Below are 17,137 nucleotides of genomic sequence, written 5' to 3'. Positions count from 1 at the left end.
TCCACTTGATTTGACTAATTTGGACAGCTGATTTTGTCCCCCATCACTTACATTGTAAGAAAAACATGTTTCAATGGTCATTTGACTACTCTGCACTCTTATCAACTCAGTTACTGAGCCATTTGCAGTATTATGTTGCCATCTACTGGCTTAATCAAACATAACATGTAGTGTCCACGTGGAATAGGGAATAATTAGAAGGCTGCCAGCTCATACTGCCTATATTAAACTGTGACTCTGAAATAAACCAGTATGATCAGGGGGCTGGTGATTGAGGCACTGCTGTGTCCTCCTGATAACCTGCAGTCCTACTGGTCTCTGCAGCTGTGCAAACCTCAGCCAATCAGAACTCACAACTCTTAACGAGCCATCAGTTCGGCCAGGTAAACTGCCTTCCAATATAACCCCTGAAATCCTTACTACTATAACAAACCCTCACTTACTGGGATAATGTACACAATCATTCTATCTTCAGTCATTTGAAACCATGGATACAAACAATACCTGTTGCCATGGTGCAGCTAGAGGCTTATATGGTTATAGGGGGGTACAGTTTAGCTGGAGGGTTACTAACCAGTAAAACAGGAGCAACCAGCCCATGTACACTGCAGGCTACATTACACTCACTGTGCTTTTTAGCAGTCAGACCTGCAGGCTACATTTGCATACAGTTAGGTACATACACAAGGTAAATACAAAATGGAAAAAGGAGGGAGGAAATTGGAAAAGAACAAAGAATTAAGATACTTTATATCTTAATAACTCATTCTTTTAAATTTCAGCATGTTTTCATTTTCATTCACAATTACACATTTAAATGTAAGCTTTTGCATTTGGGCATGTATACGTATGCTTTTAAATTTTCCATTTAAAAATGTCACTTTTGATTTTCAAATTAAAATATTTTACATTTAACTGTGTTCTGATTATCCTGAGTAGTAAAATATGATAATAATAATAATAGCCATTTTCCCTTGTAATTTTCCAATTCCTCTTAATTTTAATAATGGGTAAGATTGTCCTCCATACCGCATTGTAACTTTAAGCAACCAGGACTCGAACAGGAGTAAAAATTGTATTTGGTACTATTCTGGACATTTGATCCAGGATGTAACTTTTGATTTTACCAGAAAGACTCATAATCCTCTTCCTGACTTGACCCTTTTTTTTTTTTTTTTTTACTGCTGGCCACATTTTATGTACATCAACACCCTCATGCTACACAACAGTAACACTGCCACCTATGGGCCATGTTCATCCATTGGAGATAATTGGTTCATGTGTCATAGATTAAAACTGTTTACTTCATGTTTGATCGTTGTTCCTGTTGTAGGCCTGTGTACAGTAAACTGCTGTTATCAAGATAAAATCATATAACCTGCATCAGGATGTTAATGCTGAGCTCAACCACAATTTGTGTTTGTTTTGTTTTGTAATTAGAATAAGAAAGGCAAAACACACAAACCAGCATGTTATAAAAGGTTGAACCCTCTTTAATGTTGTTTTATGTAATTTAAGTTTTAGGAAATAAAGCCAGAATGCTCTGCTGAGCAGACAAATTGTTAAGTGCAAAAGCCAATTTATAAATGTTCAGTTTACAAGCTTATAGGGAATCAATAAAATGGAAAATGTAAAGTGTTATGCACACAGTGCACCAAGTGTTATGTTACTGGTTTCAGAAAAGTTCTAAAGAAAATTCAAAGATGCTCAGTTACAGTAACAAGAATAGAGTTATTACTTCAAACATGAAGACTACAACAATCCCTGAGCCTGGCGTTAGTTATGAAGAGAAGAAAGCCACACACAGAAAGAGACACTGTTTACAGTAGTAAAAATATAAGTTAAGGCTGGTCTGCCCACAAAATCAGCCACACTCACTAATACACACAACAATGTTTTCACATTTAATTTATTTAAAAAAATGTTTCACCACTTGCACAGTGACTATTTAAACATGGAAATATTTGAATGCATTATTCTACCGTTCTTTAAATAGATTACATTATCATGTCATACTTTCTGTCCTGACAGTAAACACTCATACACAGAACATGATGAGTCCAGCAGCAGTACTGTTCCCTGCCACCACTAGAGACTCTACTGGTAGCTGTTCTGCTCCTCTAATGACTAGAGAAGAGCCTGAACGGAGGTTCAGGTGCAGTACAACGGAGCTGAGATCATGCACAGGAAGATGGGAGTCTTTAAAGTGTTGGTTAATAGTGCAGGTCATCGCCGGGTCTCCTTGTCCAAAAAGTCTTTGGCCTCATTGATCTTAGCAGCGAGATACGGTGACCCACCTGCACACAAACAAAACTTTAGTCTGATTCTGCATTTACTCCTTTTACACTCCACCACCACAAGCTTTTCAATGAGTGAAGTTGTGGAAGGTTATGCTATGTTATGTCAAATATATAAAGTGTTTTTTACCTGCACAAGAGACCAAAATATGATACAAGATTCTTTTTTTTTCTTTTAATTAAGGCCTCCATGTGCCACATGCTTGCAAATAAATATCAAAGTGCAACATGACTTGCATGTCTGTCATCAATGATTTCTAGGATTTCTACACATCATACAAAAATAGAAACTTGAATTCATTAATTGTCCAGCTCAAAGTGGATATTTGACTTTTGTCTTGAGGGTCAGAACTAGAAAAAATTAACTCTGAGACAAAAGAAAATATGGTGTTGATTTAAGGTGACTTCAGCTAAAAGAATCAGCAGCATAGAGGATAAATGCAACACAGGATGTATCCAGGGTTTAAACTTGTACCTTTATCTGGATGGTTCAGGACCATTATCCTCCGATGGGCCTCACGTACCTTGGCCTTAGTGCTGACTGGGCTGAACATAAAACAAATGATACATCCATGTAATCAATCACCATCATCTGAGCAATAAGGGGTATTAAATAAAATACATTAAAAACATTCTTTTACCTGATGCCAAGAATAAGGCTGGCCTCTCGTTTGGACATCTTCTGCTCAAAGCCTCCTTTGTAATACGATGAGAAAGCCTGGAGGTGACACAAGAGGTTTGATTCTCAGAGGTCTGAACCTTAGTGGGCCCAAAAACGTCTGGACAGGCTTCATTTTGGTTTGTTAGTTTGTTGCAGTGCAAATGTTTCTTTGGACCACCGACAACTTGTACAAAGAAATACTGAGCACAACAACTTTCAGAGACAAAACAGTGAAAAATCAAAGCTGCAGACATCAGTGATCAGAAAGCATGCAGGGAGCAGTGCAAACTCTGGACTTCAGATTAAGATGCTTGTGGTGAAGGTGAACTGATGACTTGTACTGTGAAGCAGCTGCAGGAAGTGTTGTCTAGCAGTCATTGGGGCTAACTTAGCTTAGGTTCTAGCTAGAATTATCAGATGGTCTGAACCTATCCTTGGACTGTTTTTACACTTTACAAGAGTGAACTGGTTGAAGAGCTGCAGCAACAAAAATACCTCCAACTTCCAACTCACAGAATCAAGCTGGGCAGCGTTTTGTCCTGTGTGCAGAAACTAGACGATAATTGAACATCATGATAAAATCTGGGTTCACGTTCATTTAATGCTGCAACTGTTCAAGCTCAGGGAAAGGACACCATGTTATTATCCACATCAGCTGGAGTAATGTCAGGCCCAGTTTTTAGGGCTTTCATAGGCTGAAGATGCTAATTCTTTAGTAGGAAAGATGCAACACATCTAATGTGCAGGCAAACTTGCAAATGATCCATATATTCAACAACAGACAAATTATATGTAAAAATTGAACAGAATAGGACTGGAAATAAACATCATGGCAGACACAGGTGTGTAGGTGGTTAACTAATTACTCACTGATGAGGGCATCTTCTTGACAGTTTCAGAGAAGACTTGCCCGAGAGGCTTCCACAACTGGAACGCATAGCGGCCTGTGGACCAAAATCAAGATATATGAAACAGTTCCATACACAAAAAAAATTAAAATTGAAAAGAGAGCGACTCAAAGCAAAGCAGAAATTTTGGCAAATTATTGGCTTTTTATCAAACTATTCTTACCTGCAAAACCTGCAGCAGCCACCCCAAGACCGACTGCAATCAACGTCCCTCCCTGTCAAAAGCAAACACCCAGCAGTTACATAACAGCTAGTTGAGTAGTTGTGAGGCAGTTTCATTATGTGTGTTTGATAAATCCTAAACTAACACTCTGAAAAGAGACTAATTGCTCGGGTAGTCTGTAAACCTTAATGAGTGTGTCAATAAATGAATGGGGTGCCACTGAAACCAGGCAACATGCTCGGTGAGTTCTATAACCAACACTGGAGTATAATGAATGTCCTTCAAGGAGTATTACACTGTCTAGTCTCTATTTTAACTCGCTGTGTTTTTTGTACTACTCATTTATCTTGAAGCTTGCTGGAGGACAAAACATGACTCAAGTTCGTGTTATTAACATTGCTAGCTTAGCTCATGTACCTGATGCAATGGCAGTGTCGTTAGCGGTCATTGAGGTTACCTAACCAAGACACGCTTTAGCAGGGAGAAAACACCGTCTGGTTTAGTTTGACTGAGTCCACAAAGGTGTGAAAGCAGATACTCACCAGCCTCTTGTCTATCTCTGCGTCGCTTCTCATCTGAGTTTTCGAACTGTATTCAGCATCCATTAACACTCCGCCGGTGTTCGCCATGTTGCCGCAGCTACGGGAATAACTTTCAAAATAAAGCTCAACGACGAGCACGCCTGACAGTGAACGGGTGTACGGAAGGCCGATTGGACCAAAAATATGCAGCGTTAATGTTCGCAATAAAACGTCAAATGTGTACGTCCGAAGACGACAGAAAATATCCTGTTAACACGTCTATTATAAGCATTCACGCGACTGAATTCACATTTAATTATCCCTCTTTACAAGGTAATGTTGACATGGGTTTTTTTTTAATGTATTGTTAACAGTTTCATAAAAAGGTCTTTGGAAAAATATCACAAAATGCTCCTTTTTGCCTCTGCTGGCTGGGTGGGCGTTATGGAGTCTTATTTAATTGACCCTAGCTAGCAGGCTACCGTGTTGAGGTGTAACAGTTGCAGAACAAAGACAATGTAAACAAACTGCTGTAGCTACAAGTGTGTAGGGATTTTGAAGCATAATCACCAAACCAGCATCTAACTGAACCGAAGTTGACATTTTCAGATATGTTAATATGCTGTTTAATAAGATGCAGCTGAGCAGCTAAGTAGTCATCTAGCCTGTTAACTGGCGTTAGTGGCACACTTTTCCCCAGTGAATGTGTGATGCCTTGTTCAACAAACTAATATGCAGGACAAGACATAATTACGTTCATGTTTGTAAGTTAGATAAGAGGGAGACTTTAGCAGGAAAGCTAATGTGGGTTGTTCTTCAGAGTAGCAGCTCTTGTTTCGTGTAGCAGGATGCTATCAGGCTCAGTGTGACCAAAATAAGGACTCCAGCTATGCAAGCGGATGATAGAACGGTTTTCAATTGAAATAATGTAGGGGCACAATCGTCAAATCAAATAATTTCAAATATAGATCCCTCCCTTTTGGTTTCAACTGATTTACAGAGCAGATATGTATGCTGTAGTAAAAAAAAAAAAAGGCAATTTAATTTCAGTTGGCTTTTAAAGCTGAATTTTCTGTCAGTCGACTAATAAGTTAGTGTATTATTTATGCTACCACTTGGGTGCACCAAAGTCAGAAACTTTGATATCCTACATACCGTGGCTTTCAGGAGCTTTACAACTACAAATATTCAATTAATATCCAGTCCCAACTGTATATTATGACCAGGCTTGAAATATAGAGATAAAAGCAATACTGTGGTATTTTCTTGAACTTGTGGTTGCAGCTGCCAGAAAGCTTATAAAATGACTCTTTCTAAAACATCACTTCAAAATACCTTAAATAAGTTTTGTCAACTTGAAAACTCAGTCCCATGCACCTGAAATCTGGCAATTCTTCCTCTGTCATTGTTTGTTTTTACTCTTTCACAGAGACATACGTTTCAATTTGAACAATCAAGCTCCAGAGAAGCTACTAAATGGACCTTTAGATGAGATGCATCTTTTAAGTAACTGATAGATTTTCAAAAGGTTTGTCAGGAGAATTCTTGATGTATTCTGCTCCATCTATAAACTGTTGTTGTTCCATATATATTCCACTAGATGGAGCCATTGAAATGTGAATTGTGTGGTGCTGTAAAATGTGAATGTTTTGCATAGAGTGGGATTGACATCAGTAAGAATCTGATTTGATTAGTATACAATTGAATGTTTTGCACTATAAGTTAGTTAATAATAATTAAAAGTTAATATTCAGTGTCATGTCTACAGATGTTTCTATTTGTGTTGCATTTGTGTTTGTATTGTTTTTTTGCTCAACTGTTTCATTTGTTTATATTAGCTTCTGTTATGTGCTTTGGATTCAGATTCCACCTTTGTGCTTCTATCGCTGGATCTCAGTGCAGCCTTTGAACACTGTAAGATTAAGATTTCTTTATTGTCATTTCTCAGTACTCACACACATCGAAATGAAATTGATCCTCTGTATTTGATCCATCCTATGCACACACACTAGGAGCAGTATGGGCAGCTGCAATGCAGCGACTGGGGACCAACTCCAGTTCTTTTTGCCAGTGCCTTGGCTGGGGGCGCATGTCCTGATTTTGCCAAGTGGTTGTTGTCTTGAGACCAACATTTTGTATGATAGCCCTAGGACAACAACTGCCTCAGCAAATCAACGTTTGTGATGTCATCACAGAGAGCCCTGATGCCTGCTAAATTTAAAAAAAAAACTAAAAAACAAAACAGGAGGTAAAATCGGCTGTGCGAAGATGCTTAAATTACAAGGGGCTATGTCCAACATGAAAGTTTTAAAATGTATTTATAAGTTTACACTAGTCTGTTACTACGGCTTTGTAATTATTATGATATTAAAATGGATATTTGCTTTTTACATCAGCATTTTGCCAGCATGAGAGTAAGGTAACATTAGCTTGCATAGGTGAGGTAACAGTTAGCTAGGTTGCTACCAAAAACAAAATTCTGCAGCTAGAATCTTAACTAAAAGAAGAAAATTTGACCATATTACACCAATTCTAGCTTCCCTTCATTGGCTTCCTATTCATGTTAGATCAGACTTTAAGGTGCTTCTGCTAACTTCGTTTCTGTCTGAATTAAAGCTGTCCTGTCAATGAGATTATTGATTACTGCAACTGTTCTGATAACCAATGCATCTCTCAAACTTTTTTTCCACAAGTACATGAGCATCCGAGGTGTGTGCCCCTCTCTCCTCTCTCCCTCTCTCTCCTTATTTTCTCTTTCTGTCCTCTCTTGTCTCTCGGGCATCTTTTGCTGGACCAGCACCCATCTTGGAACTCTGCTTCCCTAGCTGTTGGTTCCATTTTCTGAGGTTTTGGATCTGGTTCCCCATCCTGCAGTTTTGCCTGGGTCCAGACCTTTGATTCGCCCACTCCACTGAGTCAAGTTGACTGATTCTGCTGGTCTGGCATCATAAAATGAAGCAGTGGTTTCTCGGTTGAAAAAGCGATTGATCCTATGAGTGCCACCGGGGGACTAACGATTAGCTAATCAATGGCACGGGCAGGACTAACGCTGTTGTCAAGCTTTTGTCAAGTGTTGTCAAGATGTGCGCCGGAACCAAGGAGGAATAAACTAGGCAGTGCTGATCAAATATGAATCAAGATTCTGTTACTGCGTTGCCTATTTCTTGTCTCAAATGTTTTCAGGACCATACAGTATTTTAGTGTACTGTTTAGCTGTAATGTGAGAAAGTTTGTGACACAGCTGCCAAAACAGACGAGCCAAAACCAAGCACCGCCCAACTGGCAGTACATTACCCACCATGTCACCACCAGCATTTAGTGGTGACCAAATCGAATCCCTCTCCCTCAGGGAATTCGGTTAGAGTGGAGGCAATAAGACTAAAGATGGAAATGGAGTGTAACAAGTTGTTAGTTCTGTTTGATATCAGGCAAGCAGGATTTCTGCCTCACCTCATGTCTCTGTCTCTCTCTCTGAATGATGTCTTTATCCCTAAAGTCTTTTCCTGTCTCTTCGCTCATATATGTGAATGGAGTGATGTGAGTCTCCCCTGTGTGCATGTGTAGTCTGTCACATGGCCCAGATCCTATTCTGTTCTGGTGGCACCTTGCAGCTATTTGGTTTCCTCTTCATTACATTCTTCATATATATATATTATAAATCCATTATAATTTTGTTATCTTATTCAGTGCTGTATTGTGTAATCTGTGTTCTATTCTGCACACACAACATCTATTGCACATCTGTCCATCCTGGGAGAGGCATCCCTTGTCTGTTGCTCTTGTCCTTCCCCTTTTTCCATTTTCAAGGGACTTTTTCCTTATTCAAATCGAGGGTCTAAGGATAGAGGATGATGTATTGCTGTACAGACTGTAAAGCACTCTGAGGCAAATTTGTGATTTGTGATATTAAGCTATACAAAAAAAATTGACTTGACTTAACTTGTATGTTGTTTGTTCTTATTCATATTTGCTTGTAGTCTTTTTTTCACTGTTGTTGTACTTTGTGTGTTTTATTTGTGTTTGATATGTGTTTGTATTTGTGTTCCTCTTTGTACTTGTATCTGTGGGTGTACTTTGTGGCCCTTGTGGACCCTCGACATGATTAGGGTTCCAGCAGGAGTCTCGGAGCAGGGAGCAGGAGCACAGAGGAGCTGATGGAGTCCTGAGCCTGGAGCCGGTTTCTATTGTCCCCAGTAATTGGATTTGGTCGGGGAGGAGAGAGGCTGCCAGTGAGAGGCTGCGATCATTAGGTGTGAATGAGACGTGTGGTTCCAGGGCTGATGTCACACATACACACGCACAAACACACACACACACACACACACACACACACACACACACACACACACACACACAGATTGGTATTTGTGCAATGAACCACAAACACACATGCACACATGTCCACACTAATCCAGATAAATCTGAAAATGCTGTTTACCTGTCAAATGGTGTTCATCCACACGTCACTCGTCAGATCATTTTGTAAAAGCTCTGCTCCACACTGAAACCACACCACACCAAATCATCTAAATCTCTTTTTCTGTCCCTCACAGTCATCTATCATCATATAATAGGCCAACACACAATACAGAGGAGTGTTTCATGAAACATGATTACCAGTTAAGCAAGGCTTACTTTTTTACAACAGGTTTATATGAGTCTGACTTGCCTGGTCCTGGTCTGGCTGTTTTCAGCCTTAGCTTCACCTCAGGCTGAACAAGTATAACAATCCAAAGATTCTTCTTGGCTTTGTTTATGACAGTTTAACTTCTGGACACAAGATGTCTCCTACTTCACTGTAAAGCCAATTCTCAGTGTGTAATAATAACAAAAAATGAAACAATACATTTAATTTGTACTGCACCTTTCATTCAAAGTGAAACTCAAAGTGTTACTTGCATTGGAGGCTTCAAGTTTCCACATCACACTTGTGTCAGTTGCAAACTTGCCCATGATTGGCTCCAAACTAGCTGTCACATCATGCTTGTGAGTACACGCCTTAAATTCAGATTTCAAATGAGCACAGAGAAACTTTCCTTCTTCAGCAGATTAATGTGAAAACACTTTTTTAAAGTCTTTTTTACTCTGCACAGCCAAGGTCAAACTTCGAACAAGAAAATTAGATACATATTTTTGAGTGGAGTGAGACTTTAAGAAGCAATTGAAGGAAACATCTTCATCACATTGAAATATGCAGCATTTGGATCTGCAAATCTCATACAACATGGAAGTTTTCAGCAGACCCTAAAAATGAATGAATAGATTGACCTCAGTGTTTGAAATTAGCAAATGATGGTGTGATTCCAATATTATTGAATGTATTATCTGTACACCTGCTAGTGCTAGCCTTTTACTGATTACTATCATGTTCATTAGTGTTAGTGTGCCCTGGAACCCTCTGTTGGGTTGGACGCTCTGTTGTTGGTTGTCCCTCAATGTGTTTTCCAAGGTTTTAAATAAATAAAATGATGATGGTGATGATGAAGTGCCGCATTTCTGTAAGCCTTGACAGTGCATTTCCTTTATGTGTTGTCAAATTGGTGAATATGTTTCTTAATTTGCTCGTGTTCTATTTATTTTGAATTTATTTCTAAATGTGATGCATTTGTTGTGAAAGTGGGGAACATGTTTGTGTCTGTGACAGTGGTTCCTCTGGTGGTGAGCAGCTCTGAATGTCTCCACTAACAGAAACTGAGGAGAAAATGGCAAAGGCTTGTTGATTACAGATCAGCAATGAGTTTTTAATAAAATATGAAACTTCATAGACATTTACTCCTATAGATGACTTACATTTTTTAGACTGAGCATACAGTTTTTTTTCTTTCTGGAATGCATTTGTTGTATATTTTGGAAAGTTCAGCCAGGTTTCTCATTGTAGTGCTGAGCCTGACAAGCTTAGCCTGAGATTTCACAAAATGGCCATCTGACAGATGATATATATCCTTTTGATTTAGGTGGTTTTCAAACCTGCATTATTTAGTCCAGTTGAATCAGACTCTGGTTTGTTTCCTCCTTGGTAAATTCATTTGGGCATATCTGAACACAGCAGGTGTGGACCAAACAACCATACCAAAACCCTTTAGAGGAAGTGATCTCAATCTGGTTTTCAAACTAATTCTGGTGCGGTTTGTTTGCGGAGCATGATCAAACTCGATCTGACCCGACTAAAAGACGTACCCTGTAAGTTTGAGCTAAACTGTTCTCGTAGCCAGGAGCTAGCATGAATGAATTGAGGACTGACCTTGACTAGCAAGGAAGTATGTTGCCTTCTTGATATCTGGGACTTCTTCCTGTTTTAACATTCTTGCTCCCAACCCAGACACAACTAACCAATGAGTGGAGTGAATGCTCTTTCATGACTTTAGTGATGCGTTTTAGTTTGCTTTAATTTTTTCTGTGTCAAAGGAATCTGAACCACAGACAAAACGCAACCAGTGTACCAACTCAACCACTGATTCAGACCAGAGCAAACCAACTATAGGTCTGAACCATAGACTGTATATAAAGATGGACGTAGCGAGGTGTGACGTCACCTGTTTGTTTGCGTTGGCGTTTGTTTGAAGCAAAGGGTTGCTGCTTATGGTTGCCGCCATCTTTTCCGTTTGGAGCCAGGACCTTCCAAATAAGGAGTGCAGGGTGTTGCCTTTCACGCTCTGGAGACACACCCTGCTGCCTTGTACCCAAGCTAAAGCTAGCTTACTGGGAACACTTAGCGCTGTGCACTTGGGCTAATATTAGTTACTTTAGCTAAATTGTGCTAACAGGGAAGGTATTATCAAGTAACATTAAACTTTGTGAAATATTGTTACAATAGTCCGACTCAGTGCGGGGAGATCAGCGGGTGAGCCAACTGTCAATCACAGCTGTCAATCAACACCCACACAGCAGACATCAAAGCTGCTATAAGTCTTCAAATCTTATTAACAGAGCAATAATTTCCAAAATGTCCACCGGCACACTTATTAGAGGGACTGAATTTAGAGATTGAGAAACATAATGACTCGTTGAAAAAAATATTGACTCACTATTTCTAGAGAGAAGTTGAGGCTTTTTGAATGAGAATAAGACCAAAGACTAGAAAAGTTTGCAGTTTCCATCCATCCAAGTTTTTTGCTTTTTTGTGTGTAATGAGCAATGCTTTCCTTAATAACGGCAGCACTTACTCCTGCACGTTCTTTCTCATGAACAAACACATCTGTGGCTTTAAGCTTCGCTGTATCGTGTTACAAGTACTCGCCATCTTAACCCCCTCAGTTCATATAAACATTTATAATGCAGCAGTACACAGGATGCATTAAAAGAAAGCAGATTATTTGCATATTAAAACATTAGCCTGCGTTTTTGTGTGTGTGCATGTCCAACTTAATCTGAGTGAGGGAGAAACATTTACTGGACACACACATACACGCGCAGTGTTTCCATGGGGACCAAGCAGCCACTCTGCTCTTCAATAGCGGGTGAGTGAGTCGAGGTAGACAGCTATTGTGTTGTGTGTGTTTGGGGGGTCGGGGTGGCGGTTTGAGAGGGTTGAGGGGGGAGGGAGGGGGGGCAGAATTAGACAACACACTAGACAGATGAAAGCACTGCACATCTAATCATAATTTAGTCATCACTAGGAGATGCTGTGATCAAAATAAAGAAGGAAATAGGCAAGACTGACAGGACAGAGAGAGACTGAGTATATGAGTCAAGGGAAGGGACTGTTTAATGAAAAATGATGAAGCCTTGTGGACAAAGATGGTCTTATTTCTAAAGTCGATGCTTATTTGTGGCATCCATCCCTACAATGAGGCACATACACTAAGCCTAAAAGGGTTTATAAAGCTCAGACAGCTATATTGTTAAAGACAGTGGACCTAAATTCTTGCCTTTTTATGTACAATTATGATGTATTAAAATGCAAAAAACTGAAAGGAAATGGGAAACAAAAGGGCTGAATTTAATACAATTTTCCTTAAAAAGAACAAAATGTTTCTTTACTGACTTACAGCAGAAAATGATTTGTCCAAATTCAAGGAAAAACAGAAACATTTGATGGCACACTGAATAAAATGCTGACAGTCCTCAAAGGTGAAAATATCAGTAAAGAAAGCTTTGTGAGCCAGGTGACAGGGAGAGTCCTGTGTGTTTGGCTCAGTATGGATCAATTTATATCTGAGACATGTAGGACTATTATCCTGCAACAATGGTGCAGAGAGAGTAACATAGTAGAGCCCATTAGGCTGTCCTGGCCCTCCTCTCTTTCACTGAGGAGAACTTTTTAAACAAATCCAGACAAAGACCATTCAGAGAAAGGAAGAGAAGGAGGGGGTACAACTGGGGTTTCCTCAAATGGGCTTTTGAAAGCTTCTAATGATATTTCTTGAATTGGAGCCACTGGTAATCAGTAACTTGTGGTGATATTTGGAATCATCAAATATACCTTTTTTCCTACAAAACATCCAGAAAATTACATTTTTCCAGTGTTTTCTTCAGAATATTATTCTGAACAAATTCATTATACCTCAAACATGATTTCAGACTATAATTATGCACTATTTATCAGTTTGAAGCAATAATATTCTTTAACAATTAGTGTTATAGTATTAAATAATTACATCCTATACATCTTATTGTTTCATTTAATTTTCCAAGACGAGAGCAGGATTAACCCAGCAGGGGGCTCTGGGGCAAAATATGCATGTTCCTCCCCATAATTACTGTTTGTTGTGTCTATGTGTTAATTTGTCACACTTGAAACACTTTTTGGATAATTTATGCACAGTGTAAGCACAGTTTCAACATAAAGCCTGTTGAAATATTAAACATATTAAACTTTGACACAGGCTCCTCTGTAAGGCCTATAGACTGGGTAAAAAGCAGGGCCGACCTTAAGTCCTCACCATTTCAGTTTTAATTGTGCTTTATTGGTGCATATTACCAAACAAATTATGATATTACCACAAAGTAGACTCGTTGGGTGCAGGGAAAGCTTCAAGCAGTCCATTAAGGGGAAAACTATTCTCCATCTCTGCTTTTCCTCCACTCTCCAGTCCTCTTCCCATCTTGGTCAGATTCATGTGTAGATGTGTGTCACGAGCTTTCTTTGTGAGACTAAATAAATGCACCACCCCCCTGCTATCACTCAAGGTACTGATGATGCCATTTAGGGATTTTTATCCCATTTCATGAGAGTGAAAATAATGAAAATGACCTATGTGTAACACAAGTGAGGAACAGAGAATGAGTAAATGTAAAAAAAAAAAGGATCAAATGAGGAACATGTTTTTATCCCTGTGTAGCTCTTCCATCATTGCAACTACAGGTAGCAATGAAATGAAGAATATAAATAACAACACAGTAATGGCTTAGCATATTTCCAACATGTCATGAGGGTTTAATGAGAAAGATGAGATGAAAATAAACGTTTACCAAAAGATTTTCGAATGAAAAATTCTACAGAGCAATAAAGCCAAACTCCAGTATTAGAAGTAATAGTAGAATGATGAAATTACATTCAATAGTCATGCATTGATTGAGACAGTGATGGTGATAACTGTACAAATTTTCCTCACCATTATAGCTATGTATTCTCTTTTTTGTCACGTGTGCCTTTTATTATTATTATTTTTATTGCATCATGTTTTTAAAAGAATATATTTCCTGATTTGTTTTTTTCTCCTCCTCCTATTTTAGGGAGGTATTTTCAGGGCAAAAGATTAACGTGGAAGCTATATATGGGATCTAGTTCCCGTATAAATGAAAAAAAGAAGCCCTGAGTTGAGTTTGAATAATTTGCTGAACTATCTCACCATTTATTGGTTAATTCATGCTATTTTCTATAATTATCCATAAACATTTATTTCGTAAAATATGATTTTATGTCTGTAGTTTTGCCCTCAATAACATCTATAAAGTACTGAACCGTGTTTGGTGCATGTAATTAGTAACTAACATTGTGCATACTACATGCAGTGCTGTGTGACGTTACAGTGCGAAACCGTTACACGGAACCTTCGTCCTGTTGCTGTCGGAGGACTTTATCGCTGACGGACTAGCAAATGACATAATGGTAAACACAGTAAGGTGAGTCCCGATTTATGTTCTATATCTCCTGCTTTGCCCCGGCTTTACCCCAACACAATACCAGTAAATCTCCACGGAGACGTAATGCTCATGATGTGAGTGAGTGAGCAGTTTTATCTTCTACTGGAGTGACATTGCTCACGGATGGAGAGAGGGTAGCCGTTAGCTTCCAGCTAACTAGCACCCCGGCTCCCATCACATCAGCTGGGAACAGAAGAGGCCTTTCTCAGCCTTTCTCAGCATTTTGTCAGCCAACCCTCTGAATGATTCATCCATTTCTAATATTTATGTAGAAGTGTCGTGATAAATAAGATGTATTAGCGAGCTAGCTCACATAGCAAGTCACGGTAGCTAAGCAGTAGGCTGACCGTGGCTTCACCTCTGCCAGTGTTTACTGCTGACACACACAAACACACACTGTAAACGACTGTACTGAGGCTTCAATCGGGTTTGTTTTATTTCTGACTGCTTCTAGTCAGAATAAACTTTGGTAACATTGTGTATTAAAAGTAATTAAGGACGAGTTAAGCTAACAGGCAATAGTTATATTCAGTCTCCATGATGTAAGTTCTCACTCTGAATTGAAGATGTAATTAACCTGTATATCAACATTCAATATCATGTTTATCATGTTAAGTGTAACAGCTGAGTGACGAACAATTCCTCTACCTTATACCTTATACCAAAGTATAAAAACATTTTAAAAAGCATCTGAAATGTATGGGTGCATAAAAAGGTAATTATAGATGTGAGTTTTCATTTGGATAAAGTAAAAGAGTAAAAACAAAAGGTGCTGCACTTACAGGACAAACACACACAAAAAAGCTGCTCTCTGACTGTGTTGTTTTGGTGGACAAAGACCTGAGTCAGCAACCTCAAGAGAACCTCACATTGCACACTGTGCTCATGTTTTCTGTATTTGAATCGCAGAGTTATGAGCTTTTCTTATGTAATAGACAGAATTACTATAATAGTAAATTGTGAATAAAATTCCAAACATGTTGCTACAACCTGAGTATGACATCAGAGTGGTGTTAAATGTATATGATGAATTTGTTGTGGCTAATTCAGGCTCTAACCAAATAACACATACTTCTTTTTAAACTGTACCTGTCTGACTTCCTAAAAAAGAATAATGCTTTATTTAAGTTTGATAAAAGGTGCCGTAAAGCTTTCACATAAAGGAACAGATAAAATATTTTTGTTAAATTCATAAAAATGAATTTTGTTAATTTTATAAATCTGTGCAAAACCCCAAGTAGATGGAGCCTGGTTCCAGACCTCTGAATTGCTGCCAACATCTCAGATTCTGTTCAGGGATTCAAAAACTGTACATTCAAATAAAGCAGGGAAAGAAAATAAATAGTAATTCAATCTAATTATCAGGCTAAAGCAGATATAACCTTTGGGATGTACACATTTAGGGCAATGGTGGTGAGAGTTGGATGTATTTAGATTTTAGTAAAATTAAACAATTTGATATTTTGTTGGTGTAAGTATTTGATTTGTTGAGTTTCGTTCATTCAGCTGTTTTCCTCATGGTGACCACAGACTCCAGGTCAGATTTTAGACATTTTTTTCAAAAGTTGTCTATTGAAGATAAAGAGATTTGTACTTAGGTTTTGATATGAGTGGACTTTTACTAATTATTCTAATGTGCTTCTGCATAGTTGACGGTAATGGCTTGACAGCATGTGTGAGTCAACGGGTGTTCAGTGGGAAGCTCAATGACTAATTCATCTTGATGACTTGCTCAGTAAGATCAGAGCTGTATCTGTAGGAAGATGATGTCATGGTAAAATGCGTATACAGCCTCATGAGTACATACAGGGTCATACTGTGTGTTCATTTAAAATGTAAACTAGTGAGTGTTAGTGATGGAGACACATTAACCATGGATATGTCAGAAAAGCTGCTAGCCTTGTCCCCAAGTCCCCAAACAAAACATAAACATCACCGGGACATCTACGCTAATATCCTCTTTTGTATCATCAACAAATGATCATGGATAAATCGTAAATATTCAATATATCGCCCGGCTCTACTAGAAATTGGATTACAGTGATGTAATGGCCTTTTAAAAAATTCATATGCGGGGAAAAGTAAAAGAGCCTGAGCCGTGGAGGAGAAGAAAATCAATGAGAGGGAGAGAGCACATATGAGAAAGAAAGACATATAGAGAGAGAGAGAGACAGAGGAGTGGAGGGAATAAGAAGAGACAGGCGGTCAGGCAGATGGATGGCAACCCCACCCCTGGCCTGCTTCCTCTCTGCCTGCCCAGTCCAGTGATAAGCAGCTGAGGAGGAAGTCCAGTATTATTTCATCAGGACATGTGAGAGAGGATGATACTGCTGCTGCTGCTGCTGAGGAGGAATCTGTGAAGCTCTGGTCTCAGTTTGATGAGGGGACTGTAGGTGGGCAGGTACAGTAGCAGGATGCTTTAAGTTGTCAGACAAGACTTCAAAATCTTTTAACTTTTATCTTTTCAAAGCCTTTATTTTTACTTTAAGAAATCATTTGGA

General features: G+C 38.8%; 2 protein-coding genes and 1 long non-coding RNA gene across 7 annotated transcripts in view; 2 read left to right on the top strand and 1 right to left on the bottom strand.

Moving 5' to 3' along the window:
* Positions 1-1,893: 1,893 nt before the first annotated feature.
* dnajc15 (DnaJ (Hsp40) homolog, subfamily C, member 15) lies at positions 1,894-4,748 on the bottom strand. The gene is made up of 6 exons (XM_042426275.1): positions 4,572-4,748; positions 4,030-4,081; positions 3,829-3,902; positions 2,939-3,015; positions 2,773-2,843; positions 1,894-2,297 (listed from the first exon to the last, which is right to left on the bottom strand). The coding sequence occupies exons 1-6, from the start codon at positions 4,656-4,658 to the stop codon at positions 2,227-2,229; spliced, it is 432 nt and encodes a 143-aa protein (XP_042282209.1). The 5' UTR covers positions 4,659-4,748; the 3' UTR covers positions 1,894-2,226.
* A 48-nt stretch (positions 4,749-4,796) lies between these two features.
* LOC121906995 lies at positions 4,797-8,415 on the top strand. The gene is made up of 3 exons (XR_006098778.1): positions 4,797-4,883; positions 5,980-6,078; positions 6,414-8,415. It is a non-coding gene; the product is annotated as an uncharacterized LOC121906995 (long non-coding RNA).
* Positions 8,416-14,537: 6,122 nt separating this feature from the next.
* plekhm3 (pleckstrin homology domain containing, family M, member 3) overlaps positions 14,538-17,137 on the top strand; it is a 45,150-nt gene continuing 42,550 nt past the window's right edge. For 2 of the 5 annotated variants that reach the window (XM_042426244.1, XM_042426248.1), the window contains exon 1: positions 14,538-14,615. The gene's annotated coding sequence lies outside the window, so the exon portion shown is untranslated. The other 3 variants (XM_042426246.1, XM_042426247.1, XM_042426245.1) reach the window with 3 other exon arrangements.

The sequence above is a fragment of the Thunnus maccoyii genome, chromosome 11, assembly GCF_910596095.1.
Source record: "Thunnus maccoyii chromosome 11, fThuMac1.1, whole genome shotgun sequence".
Classification (NCBI taxonomy): domain Eukaryota; kingdom Metazoa; phylum Chordata; class Actinopteri; order Scombriformes; family Scombridae; genus Thunnus; species Thunnus maccoyii.
This window is presented reverse-complemented; position numbering and strand designations above follow the sequence as displayed.

What these genes read in the sequence shown, in the direction of transcription:
- dnajc15 (XM_042426275.1), bottom strand. Translation starts at nt 4,658, where the DNA reads ATGGCGAACACCGGCGGAGTGTTAATGGATGCTGAATACAGTTCGAAA. An exon ending in CAGAGATAGACAAGAGGCTG is followed by an intron (nt 4,082 to 4,571) that starts GTGAGTATCTGC and finishes TGCTTTTGACAG; the next exon opens with GGAGGGACGTTGATTGCAGT. An exon ending in CCTGAACCATCCAGATAAAG is followed by an intron (nt 2,298 to 2,772) that starts GTACAAGTTTAA and finishes GTTTGTGTGCAG; the next exon opens with GTGGGTCACCGTATCTCGCT.